At 53.1% G+C, this 24,806-nt stretch overlaps 1 protein-coding gene across 2 annotated transcripts; it reads right to left on the minus strand.

The window, feature by feature from the left end:
* Window positions 1-205: 205 nt before the first annotated feature.
* MKNK2 (MAPK interacting serine/threonine kinase 2) lies at window positions 206-23,650 on the minus strand. 2 transcript variants are annotated; one of them, XM_032788128.2, is made up of 13 exons: window positions 23,468-23,650; window positions 17,303-17,384; window positions 16,546-16,647; window positions 16,067-16,164; window positions 13,098-13,177; window positions 12,318-12,391; window positions 11,554-11,658; window positions 11,000-11,055; window positions 10,333-10,428; window positions 5,052-5,246; window positions 4,271-4,435; window positions 3,276-3,319; window positions 206-2,481 (listed from the first exon to the last, which is right to left on the minus strand). In XM_032788128.2, the coding sequence occupies exons 1-13, from the start codon at window positions 23,513-23,515 to the stop codon at window positions 2,223-2,225; spliced, it is 1,404 nt and encodes a 467-aa protein (XP_032644019.1). In that variant the 5' UTR covers window positions 23,516-23,650; the 3' UTR covers window positions 206-2,222. The 2 variants fall into 2 exon arrangements, with proteins under 2 accessions (XP_032644019.1, XP_032644026.1); XM_032788135.2 differs by lacking the exons at window positions 4,271-4,435; window positions 5,052-5,246 and having other exon boundaries at window positions 229-2,481; window positions 23,468-23,649.
* Between the last annotated feature and the right edge of the window lie 1,156 nt (window positions 23,651-24,806).

Consider the following 24,806-nt stretch of genomic DNA (forward strand, 5'->3'; position numbering starts at 1 on the left):
ACCCCTGCCACAGCACCACTGACAGACTTGTCCTGATTGGTCAGCCTCCGCTTGGGAAGGCTCATGTCAGAAATCCACTCAGAAAAATCACTTCTACGGAACGTCTGAAAGGCAAAGTCAAACCACACATGCTCCCCTCCCATTCAGACCTCCCAGAGAGGCCCTGCTGACTGAACCTGCTCCCCTGCAAGCTCCTCAACCCAAAAACCCAACCTCCACAAGCCCATGCCTCCCTCAAAGACTAATATTAAAGCTCTTCCTCCTCTAGTCCACCTCTGCTTTGACATGAATACACAGAAACCCACCTCAGGTATACCCCCTGGGGGAGCCCTCCGCCCATCCAATGCCAGAGATTGGATTTCCTGATCGCACCTCAAGTAACAATCTCCTCCCTCGAGGGGGAGCCTTGGGAAGATCCGCATTTAAAAATAAATGAAATATACCCATGGAACCCTTTAAGCGACACAGATCCCACGGAAACAATACTCCTTCTCACTTGCTTCTGCCTCTCAGCGACAGAGCTGCTTTCCAGGAGTCACCAAGTCAGCAAAACTGAAAACCATTTCAGATCCTCTCCCTGAATGGTCAGTTTGTTGCCCTAGAACAGAAAGCTCACTGAAAGCAAGAACGAGTTTTTCCTTTTTAAAAAACACCAGATTTCCAAGGCAAGGGATTCGCCAGCCCCAGTCTGTAAGGACAGGAGCTTAAGAGTCGTTTCTGCCATTTACTGGGAACCCAGCTGCTCATGTGATTTCACAAAACTGGCAGCTAGTCACTGGGGCAGAGACCCCCTTCACACACACGCACGCGCTCACTCACCCACCCTTCAGAAGTGGCTTGGATTCTGCTCCATGGCAAAGCCCCTACAGAGACTTTCATAGGACAGGACCAGCCCTATCACGCAGAGTTAGGAAGTAACTCAGAATGTGAACGTTTCAAAAACCCGTGAACACTGGGGGAGATCCCACCCGTCCCCACCTCCGCTCCCCCATATCTAAGCTGTACCTGGCACATCATCTAACCCTAGGAAGCACCACGCCGCTACAGCTCAATTCCCAGTCCAAGTCCAAAGGACAGAACCTAGGGGAACGAAGGAAGAAACCTCAACGTCCTATTCAAGCAGGGTTTGTTTTAGCAAAGCACAACGAGGCTGTTTAAAGAAAAATAAAAACCCTAAAGTGGTTTAAATAGCTTATCTTGGAGCAGGGAGCTGAGTTTCAATCCAAAGCAGGGAGATTCAACTGCCCTCATGAGCACAGCTCTCCTGTCTTCTAGCCAGAAACCCATCTGCCAGCACCACATTCTCTCTCTCCAGGTGAGGTGCAGAACTCCCCCCCCTTCCCCTTCCATAGACTTCAGCGGGAGCAGAGGGCACTAAGCTGCCAGGACCAGGACAAGGACACCCCCTTCCGATGCCACGGAATTCCCCCATGCCCCAACACTAAGCCCTGGCATCTGAAAGAGATCCAATTTCCAAACAGCGCTTCAACCAAACTCTCCCTCAATCCTGCCACGTTCTGCTGCATTTTGGAGTTCCTATGGCAAAGGAAGTGTTGGGAGGGATGGGAGTTCAGGATTATCTTCTCTCCCCACTCCCTTTTTTCTGAGAGGTGCGATGCCTGGACACGTTATCTTTTAAACACCTTATCTTAGATCAGCCAATTCTAGCTCTGGAATGATTTTTTTTCTTTCAGTTTTTTGTTTGTTTTTTTAAAAAAGCTCCTCGCGGTTGACTCATCTCAGCCCCGATTCAAAGAAAAACCCTCAGCTCGTTAGGAAAAATAAATGTTAAAATGCTACTTTTTGTTGTTAAAAAGACAACCGAGGGTCCTTTTTTTGTTTGGTTTTTTTTTTTTTTTTCACAGTATGAATATTGAGCTGAAGTTGTAAAAGCGTCGCTTGGACAAATAGTCCTTTGGTGTAGGAAAAAAATAAAATAAAAAAAAAAAGTCAAAAAAGAGTTCATACGTCATCTGTTAAATGTCCTTAAATGTGCCCTGGGTGAAGGAACCTCACACTTGATTTAATACCTTAAAAAAAAAGTTTTTAAACCGAAACAAAACAAAGGAACTTACAAGATCAGTGAAACCTTGGAAACCAGCCAATAGGACAGAGTCCTGATCTTGTTGCTAGCTAACAACGGTACTAAAAAAAGACGCCGCCCGTATACAGCACATACATATGTACAGGGAGTGGGTGGGGGGGCCATGGCAGGCAGGCAATCACGCGTGATCGCCCACCAGGACTAACGGAGCGACGAGGTGCTGGCTTGCAGCCCCCGCCTTCGTCATGCTGCTCTTCTGCCTCCGTTTGGCCAGCCTGGATTCCGAAGGGGGCGACAGCTGCATGGAGCATGAGGTAGCTTTTATTATGATTGGTCGCGTCTCCTCCTCCTCCTCGTCTTCATCATGCTGCATCAGCTGACGGTTGACAGCGATGGCTTCAGCGGCGAAGGAGGTGAGTTCTTTGGCACTGCTGTTCCTGGAGGGGAGACAGGCCAAGGTCAGCAAGCAGCGGCTGGACAGGTGGCATGAGACACCCACCCTCGGAGCAGCAGCTGCTCAAAAGAGGTCTCCCATTCCCATCATCACTCCTTGAACCAAGGCGGAGATTCATGAGTGGGAAACACAAGCTTAAATCAGTGTTCAAGGTGCACGGGGAACCACAGCAGTGACCCAGCACCCCCACGGACGTCCTGACCCAGCATGCACTGGGCCCAGCATCTGATCCCCACAGAACCCATTCCAGGTCTGTCTCTGCAACCGGCCTGAAGTTCTGAGTAAGTACCCGAACAGGATGGCTCAAAGATACCCCAATGTCTTGTTCTCCTGCAGCTGGTTAGGACTTGGGACTGCCACATGGGAGAGCCTGCTTCGAATTCTGGGTCTAGATGCTCCACCTCACCAGGCCAGCAGGGGCTACAAGTGCCAGGGAAGTGATGGGGCAATGGGGCAAGCTTTCCAGGAGAGCAAGTGGGGTCCCCTGGTCCACACCAAGGCCCCTCTAGTCTCCCTTGGCTGAGTGGATGGGAGAGTCAGAACTCCTGGGAGGCGGGCAGAGGACTTTCAGCACCCCGTGTTTCAGGCATCACCAATGCACTCTGGCTTTGGATTGTCAGGTCCGCAAGATCTGCCAGCCGATGAGCTCATCGTGTTACTATGGAGAGGGCTGCACCAACTACCGCAAAAGCTGCTGGGACACCTTCTCTCCCTGCAGCAGCCCCACCCTTCCCCCGTGCGTACACAGCCAGGGTGCAGGAGAAAGGACTCTCTCACCTCTGTAAGATGATGGGGGTTGGAAGCGTGTTGTCTGGAGCACACTGGAACAGAACAGAAGGAAGATTTAGAGTCGAGTGGCAAAGCTCCTCTCTCAGGAGCAGATATCGGACCTGCCCTCAACACCCATGCAACCACCTCCCAGTAGAAGTGGTGGGTGTCCGAGTGGAAGGAGGCCCCAGTGAGCAGGGTGAGCTGGGCTTGGGGGAAACCTGGACTCAACTACTGCTCTGCCAGAGACTTCCTAGGTGACCTTGGACACGTCACTAGGAGCCTGAAAACCACGGTGGATCCAGGCCTTAGTGGCTTCGTGCCTCAATTTCCCATCTGTACAATGGGGATAATAGCACTGCCCTACCTCCCAAAAGAAATACATTAAAAATTGAGGTGCTCCAATACGCCAGCAATGAGGGCCAGATAACTACCCAAGACCGATAAATCCTGCATCGATGGCTCTGAGACTCCAGCTTCTTTCTTTAGAGACAGACAGTTGCATGGTTAGAGCACAGGACTAGAGGTCAGGAGACCCAGGCTCTAGTGTGGTTCTGCCAGGGACCCTGGGCAAATAATTTCTCCTTTCCCTATGCCTCACTTTACCTAGCTGTGAAATGGGAATAAACCATCCCTGTCTCAGGGTGGGGCGGAGCAGGGGGAAATCATGAAGTTCAGCTGTTTGTCAAGTACTTTGAGAACCCCAGGTGGGAGGCTCAATAGAAGTGCTAAGAAGGATTGTAATGCTGGTTTAAGGGAACTTCTCTCTAGGAGTTTGAGCCTCCAGATACATTAGTTTTTAATGCCATTTTCTCTTCTCTCACATCACTCAGTCTGGGCCCAACCCACGGACCTTACATGGCCAGTGCTTCCGAGCCGTGTTACACAGCTGTGCCAAGAACCCACACAATCACTTCCAGAATCCTGTGAAGTTAGAAGAGTGTCTTCCTGCAGCTCAGGAGACAACGAGAAGGGTGATCAGACGTCTTCAGAGCAGTACTCACCCCCCGCACCCAAGGATGCTCGAGGACCTGGGCCGCGCTGAGCCGTTTCTTGGCATCTCTAACCAGCAGCTTGGAAATTAGATCTTTGGCTCCAAAAGAAATGTGGGCCCAGTCCTTATCAGGAAATTCATACTTCCCTTCCTGGATACTCTCAAAGAGCATGTTCTGGAAGGGAAGAGGCACCCGAGCAAAGTTTATTTTTAGAGACGTAATAGTGAGCCTCAGTGCAATCTGATTAGACCTAGGAGGTAGCTCCTCCCAAGGCGAGTGGGAGGCTTGAAGCTAAGCAGAGAATCTCCAACCTTCATAGAATCTCAGGGTTGGAAGGGACCTCAGGAGGTCATCTAGTCCAGCCCCCTGCTCAAAGCAGGACCAATCCCCACAGATTTTTGCCCCAGATCCCTAAGTGGCCCCCTCTAGGATTGAGCTCACAACCCTGGGTTTAGCAGGCCAATGCTCAAACCACTGAGCTATCCCTCTCAGCTGCATTCTGTGTGTGCAGGGAAAGCTGATGTCAGATATCCAGCAAATTTGCTCTCCATGGCCAGCAAGAATTAGTTGCCAGAGAGGGTTCTTTAACCAGAGGTCAAACTATTCCACCGGAAGCCACATGGGGCGACTTCAAGTGGTTGTTTCAGCCTGGGGCTAGCACGCTGAAGGAGGTGGGCTGTGTAATGTGTGGGGCTGGGCCAGACAGGATAACGGACCTGCCACGGCTGCTAGCTAAGAAAGAGTGCCTTTCACACAAGGGCCAGGCTGCCAGGCAGAGGGGCTGGCTCACCTGACAGGCATGGCACGCCTCGCCGCGGTCCCAGCCGCAGTCGGTGCCACAGTGCCCTACGAAGGGCGGGTAGCCGCTCAGCATGATATACAGGATGACGCCCAGACTCCACAGGTCACAACGCTTGTCATAGATAGAAGCCTCCTCATTGAAGGCTTCCACCACCTCGGGAGCCATGTACTCGGCAGAGCCGCACTGCGGAGAGGGAGAGCAGGGCAGTGTTACTCAGAGCAGGGCCGCGGGAAATCAGACCTCAAGAATCCAGTACCGACCTGATGAGATGCCTCGGAGGGGAGGGCAAGACGACGCTACAGATCATTGCAAATGCTCAGTCCCCTGCTATCATGAGACACAGGTAAACCAAGACACCAGATCCAACCCTCACCCTGAAGGTTCGGTTCCAAATATTACAATCCACGACCAGCCCGGGCCCAAATGTGGAGGCAGACCCCTACAAAGCAGGCCATGCCAGAGCGTAGAGCCTGGGTCTGATGGGCATCACCAAGTCGTTCATGCCCTGTCAGAGAACCCCTAGGGTGCGATCGGCAGCATCTGCAGGTATGAACCAGCGGAGTAGCAACCCCAGTAGGTTCGCCTGTCAATGGTGCAGCAACTCGCCTTGCTACAGCTGGCTCCAAACCCTGTGATCAGTGGACAAGTTGCCTGAGCACCAAATTCACCCAGATCTAAACACAGACTGAACCTAAATCTGAGCTGGCAATGAAGCGAGGCCTGAGTGAGCAGCATTGCTCCCACCAGAAGGGACCTGAGAAAGAAAGGAACAACCATGCCAGGGGCAAGGAGCAGAAGCAACAACTCGAGGCTGCACCACCCTGTCCTCAGCCAAAATGACACAGTGAAGAGATTTGCTCATAGGAGAGACAAAAGGCCAAGGAAGGCCGGGCAGCACCAGCTCCCAGTGTCTGCAAACGTCTCTGCCACGCAATGGGATCCTACTCCAGTTACAGCAGTGGGAGTCAGGTGGAAAAGCACAGCTGCTCCCAGGACTCGAATACAGCATCTCACCCCCTCTTGCCAGCTGCCATCTTCTTCCCCTGAACTGCCAATCTCACTCTTTGTAAGGGTGAGTCTCTAGCTCCGATGCTTATGAAGAAAACCTCCAAAGAGGCGACTGGGTGGTAACGGACCACGGCACCAGGAAATGCAATGTGCCCGTCCACCCAAGCTCCACCAGCAGGGAGCGCTGGAACCACACTGTCACAAGCCAGGCTCGGGATCACGAGTGCATTGGGAGCAACGTCTGCACCTCACCTCAGGAGGGCAGGGCTTACTTTGTGGGCCGAGCTTACAGAACCACCACACCCCCCACAGGTCAGACCACACCTGCCCCCCGACCATATTCAGAGTGGGTAGGTGGTAGAGGAGATGAGAAGTTATTTAAATAACTGATTGGAGCTTCCAGGATTTTCTGCCCAGGGCTCTTGAGATCAGGCTCCCAGACATAACCCAGCGGTTCAAGCCAGGCTAACTATGCACAACAGTCCCTCTGGGAAATTTTTCCCAAGTGTTGCTTTGGCAGGAACTGATGACCATGAGTTATAAGCAGACCCATTTTCCCTGGAAGGGCTGCACACAGCCACCTTACGAGCATCCCCCAAGGTCCTAACATGCCACTGAAGAGCAGCAAGGAACCAGACACGACTCCAGGTGAGCCAAAGGGAACGACGCCCACAGTAAAGAGACTCAGGTGTCCCCGCAGGAGAGGCTGTGCAGAGACAGATCAGTTACATCCCTGGCTGTCTCTGGCTAATCAGCAGTGTCTAATCATTGGAGAAAAGCAATTTTCTGTAAGTCCTCCCTCCCGTATCTAGATATTCAGCTGCTTAATAAATACTTTGCTCTCATGTAGCACTTTGTGACCAGACTGCAAAGTGCTTTAACAAGAGAGGTTAGCATCATAATCCCCATTTTACTAATGGTGGAAACTGAGGCACAGAGGGGTTATAAGTGACACTCCTGAATCCCAGTCTACTGCTCAGCCCATTAGACCACATGGCCTCGCCGCACATATGCCACCATCCAGTCACTACAGTGTCTGAGATCCTCGCCTTCCTTGTACATTTGCTAGCAGAGGTAAGTCTCTTCCTGTGTTGCAGCTTGCAGCAGGGGAAACTGCAGCACCAGAAGAGAAGCTACTTGCCCCAGAGAGGCCATGGCAGGGCTGGGAAATCAAAGCCAGCTCTCTTAAGCCCCAACTCAGCAGCTCAACCTCAGAACGATCCTGCCTCCTCCACTCAAATCCATTTACATTTGTTTGTCTGGATGAAGTCACGGGATGGACCCAGAATGTTTTAGTCCCAACTCTACCCTTGACAGGCACTAGATTGATAGCACATGACTGCCTAATATAGGGACCAAAAAAGTTTGGGGTGGGGGGAGGAAAACGTCCCCAATCTGGTCTGCACCCTCCCTGGGATCCACAGCCAGGAGCAGGGCTGGGTGGTGCTGCCTCCCTGCCCCCCAAATATTCCTCCATGCCCCTCCCCGGGGGGCGTGCCCCAGAGTTTGGAGACCACTGTTCTAACAGAAGTTACAGCTCATCTCATCCGACCACACCCCACCCAGCCCTTTCCTTGCACACTGCAGGTTTCCCTCTGAACTCAGCGTGTTCGTTTTATACAGGCTCCTTCTCTCTTTACTACAGTGAAGGGTCCTGGGGGGGAAGGTTCTGTCCCCACATTCTTCCTGGAAATGGGAGCAGCAGGGCTGGAACTGAATGCGTAGTACCCGTTATGCAAGAATCAGACTTGAAGGATAGGAAAAGATCCCTCCCCATTGAATTCTTCACTCTGTCTCCCTGAAGCCAGTTTCGAACCTCTGCTTCCAGAAAAGACAGCAGACCTAGAGCAGTGCCTTGGGCCATGCAGCCACCTTGATCCACCCTCCAGGACACCAGAGGTAATCAGGGAAATGCACCATATTGGGGGGGGGAGGAGAGGAGAGGCTACTGTTTGGAAAACAACACCCATCTCCTGTCCCAAAGGAGGGGGAAGCCTGCTCCACCTGCTACATCAACAGCTCCCCAGATGTGAACAACAGCCAAAAACTGGCTGAGCCACTCCCCCACCCCCACCCACTCACCCCGGCTGATCCCCAGGGAAGAGAATAATGGACATCAGAATTCAAGGCCCTGCATTCAGTGAGCTAGGGAAGGGAACGCAGGAGTTAAACAGCTGATGTAACCAGAGCCACAGATGTCTCCAAGGCCCTTCCCCCTCCCACCCGGGGCTTTCCAGCCCCAGCTCACGTGATGGATCAGCCCACACAGGCCTTGTGGGGGAGGGAAACAACCCCACAGCCAGATAATCGCTTATGAGAGGCCAGCAGCAGAACAGCTGATGCCACAGGAAAAAAAACCCTTCTGCAAGCTGAGAACCCCAGGCAGGGCTGGTGCCCACTCCAGGGGCCCAGATCAGCTTCTCTCCTCTCCTTGCTCTCTCCCCACAACAGCACAGGAAACAGAAAGCAGAACTTTGTCACCAAGAAACTCCAACTGGAGTTATAAGCTGCGCTGGGGGACAAGGTGCAAAGCAGAGCAGCCCCAGAGAAACACTCAGGCGGGGCAGGGCAGATAGGCTGGGAGTTTCCCAGGAGGGTGGGCGGGTTCGGCATCTTGCCAGATTCCCACCCCCACCCAGCATTCCCAGGCCAGCAGGGAGCAGCACTCCTAGGCTCAGCAGATGTTCCCGATGCCACCATTGCATCAGCCGCAGCGCTGCCCTCCTAAAGCACATGTGAACCCAAACTGACCTCAATGCCAGTAAACAAGGGTGTGACGCTCTGCCCAACCCCATGTGCCAGACAGTCCTTGCCTCCCAGAACCAGGAAGCATTTTCCAGGTGAGCAAGAACCTTGCTCCCCACAGGGGTTTTGGCAGCTGCAGGACTGGCTCATGGGACCCTTTCTGCAGAAAGGGGATGTTCGGGGGTGGAATTCTCTGGCCCAGCTCAAGCTAGATCATAATAGTCCCTTCCTGGCCTTAATCCAGGCAGCAGGAGAAAAGGAAGTCTATGCGCCAAAGCCCCTACGTCCATGAAAAGCAAGGCAGGGAATCCTCACACCCCAGCCCTCAAAGTAGGAGGAGGTGCTGAAACCTAAAGCACTGGGGCCTCAACTACCTCCCACGCCCCCACCCCAGTGCAACCAACACTGCAAGTCAGAGACTTACGTCCCCTTCCACCCCATCCTGTTCCCAGCCACATCTCGCCTGACCCGCTTCTGTGGGTGTCTGCCAGAGAACGGCAGATCCCGCCCCCCCTGCCCAAGCCGCTCCGGCTCCTTCCCGGCAGCCAATAGGGCCAGCTGTTGCTAAGGCTGGATTTACCTTCCCCTTGGCACTGGTTTGGTGGTGCGCCACCCCCTCCCCCCATTTGAAAGCAAGCCAGGCATGCTAAAAACGCATTACGTAACCCTTTCTCAAACGCACTCCCCTCTCCGAGAGGAATGAATAATGCATGAGCTTCTCAAGGACAGGCACTCAGGAGAGCAGGGCCAGGCGTGCAGCAGACAGCTGGTTTTCTGAGCGCCCTGTCCCCATAGGGGGCAGAGACCAGTGTATGCAGCACACACACCCCGACTCTGCCCAGCGCTTTACTCTCTCCAATTATCCACCCACAGCCTCTGGTTTCCTAATGCTCCCCCCTTTCCATAGGGTACATTCCCGGCTCCCTTTGAAGGCCCTTTGCCTAGAGACACCCAACATCAGGCTTGTCTACTTCAGGAATCCCCCAGTGCCCAGGGACAGCTGTTCTGCATCCCTCAGCCGCAGCCTTCCCAGCATGCCTGGCTGTGCCTACACTTCTCAGGCTCCCCGCCCGATTACAACCCCCCGTTTCTATTCTGGGTGGAAACCAGTTACAGGAATGCCCCTGAGCCGGTGCCAGGGTAGTTAAGGGGGCCAGAGTTGCAAACGGAGCCTTACTGAAAAGTCCAACTGCAACTAAAAACAACAGATCATGGACACTGGTGCCAGAGCAGAGGCAACTGCAGAAGCGCAGCTGGTGCTCCAAACAGAGCAGGGAGCCAAGCTGGCAGCATCTGTAGATAGACATCTAGCCTGGTGGCCAGGACTCCTGCCACAAATGCACAATGCTGGTCATCTTTCCAGACATCTAATAAGCAGTCTTAGACTCCCACAAGCTGGCTGGTAGCTAGCTAGTTGATGGTTCAAGGCATCTCTCTCCGCGACAGTCCCATCCTCCCCGCAAAAGCCAACTCAGTCACCCCCCTCACACATTAACGAGGGGGCAGAAATACTTACGGGTGTGAGCAGCTCGGGGGTGGAGATAGGGGAACAATCGCCATTTAATTTGATGCCACTTCCCAGGTCAAAGTCACAGATCTTCACAGGGGAAACCTAGGACAGGATAGACAAGCCAAAGGAGTCGATCACTTAATTGAACTCCGACATGTCTGTGATGTTCACCATGCAAGGCCAGAGGTGACCTGCAGATCCCCACATGTCCACATGCATCACCCTAGCAATCCTGCCCCCCAGGAGTCATTTCTTAGCAAACTGAAACCTGCCCATTGCCCTCCACCCATCTGCAATAGAAAGGAGGTTATCAGCATCAAAACTCTGCCCAGCCAGCCAGCCGGCCCCCCAGCTCAGAGAGGATTTCCTCCTCTGGTTCTCCTGCTCCGGGGGGGAGGCCCCTTCTGAGAACCTGCATGCAAAGGGTTAACATCACAGCCTAGCTGCCCGCTGACTACTCTCCCACCTCGTGCTACCCCTCACACTAGTGCCCTCCCCACACAAGCAGGGCCCGGGCTCCCCAAGAGCCCAGCCCCATATCCTAGCAAGAGGCTGACCCACCCGCTGGAGAGGAGCTCCCCTCCTCCAAGTCCACCCCAGCTCCTGCCAAGTCAGGAAGCAAAAGAGTGGAGCATCTCTGGACGTGCTGCTGGTCAGGCCGCCCGCCACTCACCTGGTCGGGACTCTCACAGAGAATATTTTCTGGTTTTAAATCCCTGTGCGCTATACCTGTTAAAAACAAGAAACCCCAGAGTCAACAGGGGCTGCTGCTTTCCCGGGACGGTTCAGAGCCTTGGCTTTTCTGCAGCCCAGGGCTTGCAAGGGTGGGGGGGGCGGGATCCAGAGACTACGGGGGGGCTGGGTCCCTCATTGGTAGGCCCGATCCACCCTGCTACGGGACGCTCTGGGAAGCCCAACGACGAGAGAGGCGCTTGGGCCCGAGACACCCTGTGTGCTCTGGCAGGCCAGCATGGCCCATCACCACGGAGGGAGTGCCTAGGAACCTGGGGAATGGGCTATGCAGAACCCCCGTCCCGCTCCCTTAGCGCCTCCACACAGTCCTCCCAGAGAGTCTCTAGTGGCCGAGGGGTGGCGCTGGACATGAACTCTCAGGCCTTAGGCTCACAGACTCTCCCAGTGCAAGGAGGAATAAGAACCCACTTTCCCCACCCCCTCCGTAGCCCATGCCTCCCGGCCCCAGGCAAGTGCCCAGCCTTTGGTCCTCACCTTTGTTGTGCAGGAAGTTAAGGGCACTGGCAATGTCTTGCACCACCACACTGGCCTCCAATTCGTTGAAGTGGCGCCTCCTGTGGATGTGGGTCAGGATGGAGCCTAGGGGAGGGAAGATGGCAGCTGTTAGCAGGGCTTCATCCGCACATTTCTCTTTCAGCACTCCCTGCCACCCCACCCACACACCCACCATGGCAGAAACGTGAGGTCCTCGCTCCAGAGAGCCTCCCTGCCAGAGTGTTCGGGAAGCTGGGACCAGGGATTCTACAGGTCAAGAGCCAGCAGAGAGTCTGGAGGGAATTGCGCACTGCTGAATGGTGATGGGCTATGATGGGACTCATCCTTGTCGAGCTGTGAGCTTCCCAACTGGTGGAAAGGGTCTCCATCAGGCCTTGGGCGGAGCCTAGATCAGTGGTTCTCAATCAAGGGTCTGTAAGGGGCCACGAGCAGGTTTCAGGGGGGCCACCAAGCAGGGTCAGTGTTAGACTTGCTGGAGCCCAGCGCAGAAAGCTGAAGCCTCGCAGTGTGAGGCTGAACCCCAGGGCTCCCAGCTCTACACCTGGGACTGAAGCTGAAGCTTGAGCAACTTTGTGGGGTCCCCTGTGACGTGGGGCCCCAGGCAATTGTCCTGCTTGCTACCCCGATGCCAGCCCTAAAGGTTGAGAGCCCCTGGCCTAGATAACAGCCCCTGCCTCAGCAGCCAGAGGTGAACAATGCCATGAAGCGGAAGGAGGTGGCAGAGGGCCTGCAGGGATATTTACCTCCTCGCATCTTCTCAAAGACCAGGTAGAATCTATCCTCCTCTTCAAAGAACTCAATCAGCTCCAGGACGTTCCTGTAACGAGAGCGACGGGGGAGATCAGCTCAGCTCTGCCCTCTTGTCCCACAAGGCTCCTCCTCCAGCCAGCCGCAGGGCCTTCCCAGAGCTGCCTCCTCCACGCCACGAGCACGCATGAGCGTGCAGACGTGGGACAGGCGCCAAGGAGAACTGGGTTTCAGTTATTGGAACCAGAAGGCCCCTGGGCCCACAGCTGGTTTCCCAGCATTCCAGGGGATGTTTTCTCAGTGCCCTGCTTAATGACTTCGCTATACCACAGCGCTAATTGTTAGCAGATGCTTCCCTTGGCCAACACGCTGCTATCGAGAAAGAGCATCGCTCAGCTTTTTATCCAGGGAGCTGGTCTTGCTATTCTGCCCAGTGAGACTAAACTCTCCACAAATGCAACAAACCCCCTCCTCCCAAACCCTGCCCCCAGCCTACAAGAGGGAGGAGCCCTTTGGAGTCATCTCCAGCATTCAGCAGGTCACTGGTGGGTCAGCCCAGCTGAAAGGAGATCTATCCTCATTGCTATGGAAGGGTTTTAACTCACATGGCCCATTAAGGTAAGGTGGGAGCAAGCACATCTTTCCATCTTTACCCTGGACTGCAAAGAGACGGGGGGTGGCAAATCTCGGCCGTATGCTAAAGTGATGCCCGCCCACCCACAGAGACCCCAAGAATCAGTACGGCTCAGGCCTAGCAGGGAGCTCCCCCCCCGTACCTGTGTCCCTGGCACTGGTAGAGCATCTCCACCTCCCTGAATACCCGGTTCCGGATGTGTCCAAGGCTCTTCTCAATTATCTGAAACAGAAATAGGGAGAGCAGTTTGAAGACTGATCGTGGCCCCTTGTGCTGCTCAAGGAGGGGAGGCCTTGGACCCCCCCAAAGTCCCAGGGAGGGGATCTAGTAGGAATGATGCCGGAGCTCAGGTCCCAAACTGGACTGCTGCAGCGTCCTAGCTACGTAAGCCAAAACACAGCCCTAGAGCAGTTAACAAGCCAAATGAGCACCCTGTCCACATGGTCCCAGAGCACTGCCATTGTCAATCCTCAGCAGACCAGATTTCAGATCCGTCATTGTCCCAGGGACCAAGCCAGACAGCCTGGCTCCATTCAGAGATCCCTGAAGGGGTTAACCAGCTGCAGAGACAGCGGCTTTCCCTCCCCCCAGCCCCCCAGAGAGGTGACAGCATTAGCCATGCCAGCTTTTCCTCCACACTCTTAGGGGCGGCTCTCATTCCAGGGGGACAGGCATAATGCACCAAGCAAAACAGAGGCCCACGCAGACTTCAAAAGCCGGGCCCTGGGGTTTGGCTGCAGAGATAAGAGCCCCCTTCCCCTCCTCCCCAGGCTCTGTGGGGAGAGATCTTGTACAAAGACAGCCAAATAGACAAGATAAGCTGGGCCACAGGCTGAGATCAGCCACAGCAGAGTAAATCCGGCGTAAGCCCTGATTGCAGTGGAGTCACTCTGGATTTACACCAGTAGAGCAGCCTCCTGCAAAGGGGGATCAGGGTAGGGAGTTCTAAAAAGAGACCAAGACAGCATAGGGGGCAGAGTGCAGGGCTGGCAATCAGGACTCCTAGGACCTGTGCCTTCCTCTGCCACCAATTTGCTGCATGACTGCAGGCAAGTCACTTCCCGCTCAGTGCCTCAGCTTCCCCATGGGTGACATGGGAGATTCTACTTCCTGGACCCCCAGCACAGGGCCTGAGGCTCGGGTGTTTGTAAAGTGCTTTGAGATCCTCACCCTGATGAATACAATCTGGGGCAGTTCCATGCCATGCCGCTGGCTTTGGCTCATGGAATGGCCTCAGACTTCCCAGAAGGACTTCTCCTCTTTGCTTTATTGTAGCAAAAAACCATTGGTGTCTGAAATGGAGGGTCTGATTTCTGGGCTGATACACATGGCCCTTGTTGCTCTGCTGAGGCAGGAGGCATGCCAAGCTGCTGGAGAAGGGCAGCATTGTTCCCCTCCCATGGGCAGCTTGGCCAGCAGCCCCCTGTATAAGCAAAGACGCTCCCAAGAGATTGCAGCTCTCAAACAGCCAACAGCTGCTCTCCTCCAAAGCCAACACGCTTCCTTTTTCAGAAGGTCACGGCCTTGCGCCCTCACAGCCCCCCCTCCACACAGGCACCCAGCCACAGCTTATCACTTCCGCACAGATGCCAGCACACTGCAATCGCGACGCCTGATGCCAAGGAACCAATCACTATTCAGTACAAAGCAGCACCGGCCAGCCCTTCTCCGGTCTGTGCAGCTGAAGCAGCAGCAAGCGAACAGGCTGGGTCTGTGCCAGCTTTGCATACTGCCATACAGCGGCGCTCCTCTCCAGGAGTCCCGCAGAGAATCACTGTGTTAATCTGAGCCCCGACAGGTTTAGTCTGGAGTTCCAACAGCCTGGTGGGCAATCACACAGGCAGCAGGGAGGCGGCTCGCCAGGACCTGTTCTGCTTCCCACCCGCCTGCCGGGAGGCGTCGAGACGCCCAATGCACAAAGGAGTCTAACCATCCCACTAGCATAATCCTTCCCACTCATCTGTCCTCCCCAGGCGCTTTGGGAGCACTAATTTACCCCCTCAGACTCCTCTGCCAGGCAGGGATCAACTCCACATCAGAGGAGGAACCAGAAGGGAAGAGACCTGCCTTAGGTCACATGGTCTGTGGCAGAGCCAAGAAAAGAAGCCAGGTCTCATGATCCCTAGCCCTGCACCTTAATTATAAGGCTGCCTTTTCCCCCCTGGGGTTGACAAGCTGAGCGATGTCAAAAGGCAGTGAGCCCATCTCTGTTTGGGGGGAGCGGATCTAGTCTCACACAGACTTCTTGTTTAAGTTGGACCACAGCTATGATCTTCAGTGGGATCTGTTCAGGATCAGGGTCACCACTGAGCCCTGCGTTTTCATTCAGGGCTGAGTAAATATCCGACTGCGCTGCCCTCCCATAAGCAGGACAGCCCTGAGCACCGCATCCAAGGGACAAACCCTCAGCAATTTACAGGGACCGGTCATTGGTCTACGGGGGATCTCCTGCACTGAGTGAGCCAGTCTTCTCAAGAGCTTCCTTTCCCTGGCTATCTTCGGAGGATCCCTTTTTATCGTGCTTAGCCACAGCTACTCCAATTTGCTCAGTTACTACAGAGCCGTCTCCCCTCCCCTTGGCACACAGTGTTGCCGCCTGCTCTGCAGAGTCCAGAGCCAATGCTGGCCCATTCAGGCCATTTGATGAGCACCTGGCTGGCTCAGAGCCTTCTGTCTCTTGGGATAGCAGAAGCCCATCAAAACAGACCAAGCAGAGCCAGCCCAATTGTGTTAGGCACAGAAGTCCAGTGTCTCCTCTTCTCACCAACAGCCTGAGGCAAGTTTGGGGTGGATGGACAGTTTAAAGCCTTAGCCACCTCCCTCTGCCCTGTCCTCCTGCTTCTAAGATGAGGGGTGAGGTGAGTCTCCCAGCCTCATTAGGATGTAGTAGCCAGTAGGTCCCTACAGAGATCAGAGCTCCAACGTGCCAAGTGCCCAGACAGCCTGCTCTCAAGAGCACACCATCTCAAGGGACAGGACACATTAAGGGTGGGAGTGGAAATCAAGGTCAAGGAGGGAAGTGATCGCCAGAGCCAGGAACAGAATCCCGCTCTCCCTAGTGCCAGTCCAGTGCCCTACCCACTCGACCACGTGGCCTCTCAGAGCCCATACCTTCACGGCGTACTCCTTGTTGGTGATGAGGTTGATGCAGGACTGGACTCTAGCGTGAGCACCTTCCCCGAGCACCTCCTCTTGCAGCTGGTAGACATCTGTGGGGAGCAGAATTGACCTTGCTCCAGTATAGTTTGTTTTTTTTGGCTTCTGGGGGTGGGGAGGTCTGCAGAACTCAGCTCCAGCCCTGGCGCTCGGTGCAGAGCCCGAGATGTGCCCAGACGGGGCACAATGTTCTTGCCGCACATCCCAACTGCTGCTTCAGTTCCTGGCTAGTGATCAAATGATACCGCGCTTTGCTCCTCAGGTGAGTCTGCACGGCTGGATCGGGTCTGATCTGGGGCAGGTGGGAAGTTCATTAAACTAAGTGCCTGCTTGAGCAGAAGGTTCCCAGGATTTCGATGGCAAACGGCACCCCCCTGAATTGCCAGCAGGACCCGCCCCTCTACTCCCAACCTGTGAATTCCTGCACCTCTCACCTTCAAACCTCCCAGAAAAGCTGTCCGTGGCTCTGCATCGTTTCTTCTTCTTGTTCCTTTTCTTGGTATCAGGGATATCAATGGGCTGACTTGAAGGCATGTCTGTCCCAAAGAAAAGCCATGCAGAACGCATTAACACCACAGTGTCCACACAGCGCAGCCCTCGTCTCCTGTATATGCCCTCGGGATTCAGGTATGGATTAGCCACACAGAACCAAATATAGCATCCTTGATCTACGCTCTGTACGATCAGACGTGACCCTAGTTCCCAGGTGCCTTCACCACAAAGCGGACAAGGCAAGGATATGAGAGAACAGTTCAGGGACTGAGCAGAGAGGTTTGGGAAGAGGATCCCTGAATGACGTGAGATTTACTGGGAAGGAAAGTAGGCTCCTAGCAAACAGCAGGAGATGAGGCCTAAGCCTGGGACAGATTTTGAAAGGTGTGTCAATCTTCCAGACACACCTGAGCTAGTAGGCAGCCCCGTTGGCTTCAGGGAGGCTATGCACATCATGTGCTTAAAGTCATGCACGTGCTTAAGTACTGCCTTGCATCAGAGCTGCTGAGGACGGTATTTCTACCACCAGCAGCCGCCAACAACCTGGCATCTGAAGGCTGTTTTCAAGAGGGAGGAGGGTGCATTTTCCTGGTCATTTTCCCCAAGGGAGGGTAGAGGGGAGAAGGAACCAACATTCAACAGTCTTCACCCCTCCCCAACCCAGGTATTAAAAAGTCAGGCGCAGTCTGCAGAGCTCACCGGGGCGGGGCGGGCACTCGAAGTTGAAGACAGAATCCAGGTGACTTGACTGGGAGAATTCCAGGTCGAATGGGTTCTGGCCCTGGAGGTTCAGAACAGAGGAGAACAGGGTGAGTCACACATGAACATGCTGGTAGCCACTGAGGGTCTCCACGCCACTTATCCTAGGTCTCGACATTCTGCTATGCTGCCCTGGAATATCTTCATCCCAGCCTATCAGCCAGCTAACACCAGTCCCATGAAGCCGGTTGCGGCTCCACCAACCAGGCTTGGGTTCCCCCCAAGGGAATCCCACCAACATACCTCGCTGCATACTAGGAATCACAGTCACACAAAGTCCCCTTTGCCTCCACCCCAGACTAGCTCATTTTTATACCCTTACACACAGGCCTAGAGAAAAAACCTCCTCAGAAATACCCTTCCCAGAGAGACAGTGGCTAGCTTGCAGGAGGGACAACTTAATACTCAACACCAACCAACCAGAGCTGCAACATCCACAGGAGAGAATCCTGTGGCACCTTATAGACTAACAGACGTTTCGGATCATGAGCTTTCGTGGGTGAATACCCACTTCGTCACACATTCATCTGACGAAGTGGGTATTCACCCACGAAAGCTCATGATCCGAAACGTCTGTTAGTCTATAAGGTGCCACAGGATTCTCTGCTGCTTTTACAGATTCAGACTAACACGGCTACCCCTCTGATACTTGACAACATACACAGGGTCACCCTCACAGGGTACCTGACAATCAAGATGGGTCAGTTACACTCTTTTCTGGAACAGAGAATGGGCCCTTCAAGGAGAGCATTCCCGCATAGCTGGCAGTCTCTGCTCATTAAGATGAACCCAAGCAGAAAGCTGTCTGCCCGTCCCTCACTTCCTGGCTCGAACACAGAGGCCCAGGCAGGATGGAAGTACCCAGTCCCCGGCTCCTGTGGTGGCATGACTCAGGATGGTTGGAAGCGGGAGAAGGAGCTGTCTGGCACACCCAACAGGTCACTTGTTTGAGGGGAGGCTCTGGAATCCCGGTTAGGCCAGTAGATTCAGGGCTTAGCGATATGAAAAGGGGATGGCGGCAGTTTGGACCAAACTAGAGAGTAGAAATTCCCACTTCTCCCCCAAGCTGTGGTAAGAACAAAGCCAGCTGCTGCCACCTTGGATTGGCAGAGGCTGCTAACACCACAGCCATCTCCACAGTCATCATCCAGGATGTCAACATGCTTTACATTCAGCCTACCCTCTTTACAGAGAGGTAAACTGAGGCACGGATTCCATTGCCCACTCACCCCAGGGTCAGACAGCAAGTGAGCAGCAGAGCCAGGACCAAGGCCAGGAGTCCTGCCCTCCCAATCATGGGGCCTGTCCAGCCCCTCACCCCACCTGCCCAGCATTTCACAAACCCTGGAGCAAGCGGCTGTTTTACATAGCAACAGCCTCAATGCCGGTAAGAAGGTGCAAAAATAGAGCATAACTGGTATGCCACATGACCTTACCTGCCATCAGCTCCCAGGTGAGCATGCGCTGGCACTGCAACTATGCCAGACATGCAGGAATACACATTTCTAAAGGGACTGCCAGATGAAGCAACATGGGCTGATTGGGTGTCAATCTAAACCATCCCACTGCCAGGACCAGCTGCAGGCTTGGTGGTTCTTTCTCCCTCCGCACATTCCCCTGGGGCCTGCTCATTCATGACTCACACCTCCTCAGAGGGAGGGACCCATTTTTCACCTGCTGCCGGAGAGCTGGGGCCAGCCATCCCAGCTAGGGCCATCCTCAAGCATGCCCCCCCTCCCCGATGGTTCCCCCCCAGTCTCTAGCACAGGGTGGGGGAAGGGAATAAGCACGAGTTTGCAGGGCACAGGATGGGGTCACTCAGAGAGGAAGGAGGTTTGCACAAAGCATGAGACTGGGTGCTGGAGAGGCAAACACGTGCCTGAGAACACTTTGCTACTGCTCTTAATGCAACCTGCAGTGATGAACTCTGGGCGGGACTAAGGGGACGTCTACACAGCAAACACCTGCAAGGGGGTAGGGTCCCAGAGCTGGCACTGATGTCTACACCCTATTTTACAGCCCCGCAGCCTAAGTAAGCTGACACAGGCCAGCGGTGGGGGTTTAATTCCTGAGTAGAACATCCTGAGACATCAGTACAGCCACTGAACCCTGAGTGGCAGGACGGGGACAAACTGGCCCAGACTAGTTGAATACTTGAGCCAGCAAGTCATGGGCAGGTGCAGAAAGGGGACAGGGCCCTGGGCCACTGTGCTAGCATTGGGCTTTCAGAGACCTGGAAGCCACTCTCATTTTAGGTCCCAAAGCAACAAAAATTGGTCCAGATGCAACCAGGAGGTGGGGACAGGCAGCATGGCCTGCTGGGCTGGGACTTAGGAGCCAGATTCTATTCTCAAATCTACCAGTTGCATGCTGGGTGGCCTTGAGCAAGTCACTTCACCTCGGTGCCTCAACTTTCCCGTCTGTAAAATGGAGATAATGATACTGCCCTCCTTTGAAAAGTGCTTGGATATTACCAATGAGAAGTGCTGTACACAAGCGTGGCATCGGTATTTGTCCCCCATCACTGAACTGATGCATACTTTGGCATGACTGGCAGAGCAGAGAGTGTTCAGGGGTGGGGTTAGAGGTCACCAGTGAAATGCACTGCTAGCACTAGAAAAGGCACATGTGCAGTGTGGACAACCAGCCTTGGGTCTTTATCTGGGAGATCCACCCAGGTCCAGAACAGCCAAGCACGCTGGTGCCTTGAATTAGGGGACGGCTTATACAGGACAGTTGGGGCTTATTTTCCCTTTTATATCTGACTCGTGGGGGGGGGAGAGACAGTGAGGGAAATCATATCATTGCTCTGTGCCTCAGTTTCCCTAAATGTAACATGGATATAGTGCTTCCCATGCAGGGAGCTGAGTGTTAAGGAAGAAGAAAGTGTTATAAGCTAAAGATCCAGGACACTCCCCTCCCCGCAAGAGAGCTCATTAACCAAAGTACTAGCCTTCCCCCTGTTATGAAATGTGTTTGGGTGGAGATGGAATTCTCCCTGAATTAAAAACAAACCACATACGCCCCACTGCCATGCCTGCTAGGAAGCGAGCCAGGAGGAAGGCCGTATCAGATGAACAGCTGCCCCTGCAGCCAATCAGCAGGGCCTGGCACAAGCTTCCCTAACAGCTAGAAACAGCTAGAAAGCGCATGTTTACTTTGTCTCTTGGTGGAAGGCCAGCCCAATTGCATTCAGCAGTGCAGCCCGAGAGGGGACGAGTCAGAACCCCTAGAATCCGGGACACTTTGCAGGCAAGAATTTGCAGGAGATTGTGCATCTTTCAAGCTACAAGAAGAGCTCCTGGGTTTGTCAGTGGAAGAATCAACATTTTGCAGGCACAGCACCTCCAAAGGAGCCCATTTTTACAGTGCCCCTTATTACCCAATGTCACCCAGAGCCAGCAGCTTTCTAATCATAAGGAGAGACTCTAGCAAAGGCATGCTAAACACTGGGGTATCTGGAATTTTTCTGTCCTAGAGAGCATCTAAACGTTTCCCTTTCGCAAGCCTCCTTTTTCCTCCCTGCTATTTTCTTTTTCCTCTTAGATGTTTTGTGACCAACCTACTAACTCCACATCCTCTCCCATTTTTTACCCAGCAACAGGTTTATTATGGAATGAGGCGGTTACATAACAGCACCCCACCACGAGATAAAACAGAAGTCACCCTGCAATGGGCACTGTTCCAGGAGCCAGTAATGCACAGGAGAGGTGGGAGGAAAAAACCCAATAAATCACCCAATGCCCCAAGTGCTGAGCGCCCTCTACAGCATGACTCAGGGGTCGCTCAGCATCTGGCAGGATGGGGCCTTAAATCTGAAAGGAGGAGATGGTCAAACAAATGAGACCATTCATGGAGTCTTTCAACTCCCTACCCCAACTGCCATATCCTGAATCCACAACATGCTGACACGGATAACAGGACTAGGCTGTTAAGGAAGCCCTTCTAGCTGGTTCAGTGCAAGGGACTAATTCTGTTTTAATCAGTGCTATTTAGAGAGATTCAGCCCCAAGATAAAAGCCACTGCTGGCCTAAAAACCTTAAACCAAGATTAGGTGACAGTTGGAGTAAGTTATTTATTTCGGGGAACGTTCTCTGGCCTGCGTTCTACAAGAGGTCAGACTACATGATCACGATGGTCCCTTCCAGCCAGGGAATCTGACACAAACCTCACAATACAGAGCGACCTCCAGAAATAGGAAGCGATGCACAGACAAGACATTTACCATAGGAAAAAAAAATCCCACTAAACCCAAATCCTCCTTATGGGCCCTGAGAATTGAAGACACAGCAAGAAAAAGGACGCTCGTAACTTGGTGTTGGTGGAGTCAGGAGTGCTCGTCATAACTGGGAGCCTTACAGGAGAGGAGGAGGTGCCCTGTTTCATAGCAGGCTGCCTCCTGCCTGCCAGGCCTGGGACCTGGCGCAGTCCAGTGCACAGCCATGGAATGATCCCATGAGGCTGCAGTGAAGACTCCCAGGGACATTCATGGTGAATTTCAGAAAGCTGGGTGGCAGGATCCCAAAAGCAGCAGACAAGGCTACTGTGACATCCTCTTGGGCGTCCCACCAGTGCCAAAGAGGTTTCTTCCATGTAAATGCACTGGAGGCCATGCTCAGAGACCCCATGCAAAACACACTGAAATCAGCAGGATGGGGGGTAACAGCAATATTTGGTCCATCCCGCTAACTCTTCTGAGGTAGAAGCTTGCACAACACCAAGACCTACATCAGCTCCCAGCAGAGCACCCTTCCATGCTGCTACATCGTCACCGTGCCATTGACCACAACTACTACTGGTTCAAAACCCCAGCTGTGTGAGAGAAATTTATTCCATTTTTCAAACCCTCAGTCCCTCATTGAGAGTCAGACCCAGGGCAGACATGGACCTAACAGAGGCATCTGGTGAAATCCCTCCCCACAATCAGATCAATAACCCACATCCAGGAAGCAATGTATCTATACCACACTCATCAAATCACCAATCGAGGCCAAGCACTTCCAACAGGAAATCTCCTCCTAGATGTTCTCTTTTTCTTCCCATCCCCTTTATCCTGAGTATGTAGCAGGAGCTTTTTTTATTTTAATATTAATATGGTGAGGAGTTTATTAAGGCAGATTTGCAAAACCACTGAATGAATTTAGCAGAAGGCAACCCACTGACTCTCAATGGGACCTGTGCACCTAAATGCCTTCAGTGCTTTCAAAACATCTCTAACCCTCATTTTCAGATGAGGAGGACTTGTGCTACCCCAAAAACCGCCCAAAGGAAATACAAGTCATGTGAGGGTTGCAACACTAACAAGGAAGTTCATCCATTGTGGATAGGCGACGCAATACTGTAACATACACCAATTTCAAGCTACTGAGCTGTTGGGATGAGGTAGCTATTCTGGGCCTCAATCAGCCAATGCTCTGTGACCTCTTGGCAGGGTCCCAGAGCTCTAAATGTCTACACTACAATTTGACAGCCCCTCAGCCCCAGCCCATCAAGCCTGGGCCAGCTGCGGGTGTTTAATTGCTGTGTAGACATAACCACTGAGGCCTGATTGGCAGAGCTACTGAGCATCCATAACTCCAACAGAGATCAACTCTTTGCACCTCCAGCAAATCACCCCACTGTTCGACATATATTTCTCCATATGGAGAAACATTCCAGTTCGGTCATTTATTCCTTCAATCAGCAAAAATCTAAGATTAAAAATCTTTTGAGCTAACAATTAACATGCAAGCCGTTCACTACCTCATTGGTTATTTGTATATTAATGTCTCTGCTGTTCTTTTAAAAGCTGTAAAAACACCACATGCTCTATCTTATTACCTAGTCTCAATAAAAGGGACAAAAATAGGATTGCCCCTAGCCAGTTTCTAGTCCCAGAAGTGCAGCATGCATTTTTTGTACAAGACAAATTTCCTCTTGATTTCCAAGGATCCACACCCAAATTGCAAATTTGCCTCTACAATTACAGTCACACCATGACAAACTAAGAACGAAAATAATTTCCAACTTTGATGTAAACAAACCAAAAATCAATTGACAAGTCAATTAAAAAAACAACAAAAACAGAGGCTCAACTTGCAAAACAAAAGGAAACTAAGGTTTACCTTGAAAGAACGATGGAAACCTTTGATTTCTGTTTTCTTCTGCACCATTTTGTTGAGATTTTTTGACCAAAAAAAGTGGGGAAGGAAAAAAATCTGAATAAAAAAAGATAGTGAAAAAAGTAAATTGGGAAAACAAGAGAGCTAGTTCTGATGGGCTGGATGGAGACCCTAGAGGAAAAAGAAAAAGATATAGGGATTGTTAGACAGCTTCCGGGGAGCCTATACATCCTGTGACATTTTTAATCAATGAGACCGCACAGACGCATTTTAATGCTGGATGAATGGCCTGCCCTCGCCCTATAAAGCTATTAATTCTCCAGCACCTCAATCTTGCATATACAAATCAAGATTATTTTCAAAGCAACAGCCGTAACTTCTGCTTCCCTGGGCCTCTTCCCACCGCTTCCCCAGCACACAAAACCTGAACCAAAACAAAGCCCTGAGGTCCCCAGGGTGCTCCCCGCCAGCTGATCCATGCAAAACAAACCCCAGTCCCAGGCAGAGCAAGCTGCAATGCGAATAACCCCCCCACAGCTCATCAGACTTCCCCCTCCCCAACTCCCAGGAGCCAGGTCAATAAAACTCCCCAGTTTTTGGTTCTGAATGAGGAGACGGGAAGCTTCTGGCATTGCAAGATCTGAAACCTTTGCGCGTCCATGCACCACAGTGACAACAAAGAGAATGATTCTGAACAAGCACTATTTGGGGACAGGGCAAATTGCACCCACCTAGGCTCCCTGGGTGCTGCAGGGGGGTCATCTGGGCTACAAACAACCCCGAGCCCCCAGCCCTCCTCGCTAGAGGAGACGGGGGTTTGCAGCACACACGAGTCAGCTGCAACACATCGATCCACCTTCTTTGGGGGGGCAGGGGGGAGACACACGCGCGCCCTAGGTCTCTCCAAGGAAGAGATTATAAGGGTCTGATCTCCCCGAAAAACAGCCCCACACACACACACACACCCCGCCAACCAGCTTCAGCTCCGAGCCCACTAGTGGGGTCAGCCCCCTTGAAACCCATACAAGAAAAGCGGCAATGCCCCCACCACGAAGGTCTCTCCTTTTGCAACGGCAGCTGCTTTCGGGGGGTCACTGCGCTTCGCCCCCAGATCAGTGGGGGAGGGGGGATTTGCACCCACCCCCCGGTCCCTACACGGATCCAGGGGCTTCCATTGCAACTTCCCTCCCGCAGGCGTCTTGCTTGGGGGAGTCTCTGCCCCCCAGGACCCCCACACCCTGCACGCCACTCCCGCCCCAGGACTCCCCCATGCCCAGCACTCCGCCCCCCCCAGGACTCTCCCCTTGTCCTGCAGGGTCCCAGAGCTGGCACTGATGTCTAC

Source organism: Chelonoidis abingdonii, chromosome 11 (assembly GCF_003597395.2).
Source record: "Chelonoidis abingdonii isolate Lonesome George chromosome 11, CheloAbing_2.0, whole genome shotgun sequence".
NCBI lineage: Eukaryota > Metazoa > Chordata > Testudines > Testudinidae > Chelonoidis > Chelonoidis abingdonii.

What these genes read in the sequence shown, in the direction of transcription:
- MKNK2 (XM_032788128.2), bottom strand. Translation starts at nt 23,515, where the DNA reads ATGGTGCAGAAGAAAACAGAAATCAAAGGTTTCCATCGTTCTTTCAAG. An exon ending in ACAAGGAGTACGCCGTGAAG is followed by an intron (nt 13,178 to 16,066) that starts GTATGGGCTCTG and finishes TTTCTGTTTCAG; the next exon opens with ATAATTGAGAAGAGCCTTGG. An exon ending in TCTGTGAGAGTCCCGACCAG is followed by an intron (nt 10,429 to 10,999) that starts GTGAGTGGCGGG and finishes ATCCTGTCCTAG; the next exon opens with GTTTCCCCTGTGAAGATCTG.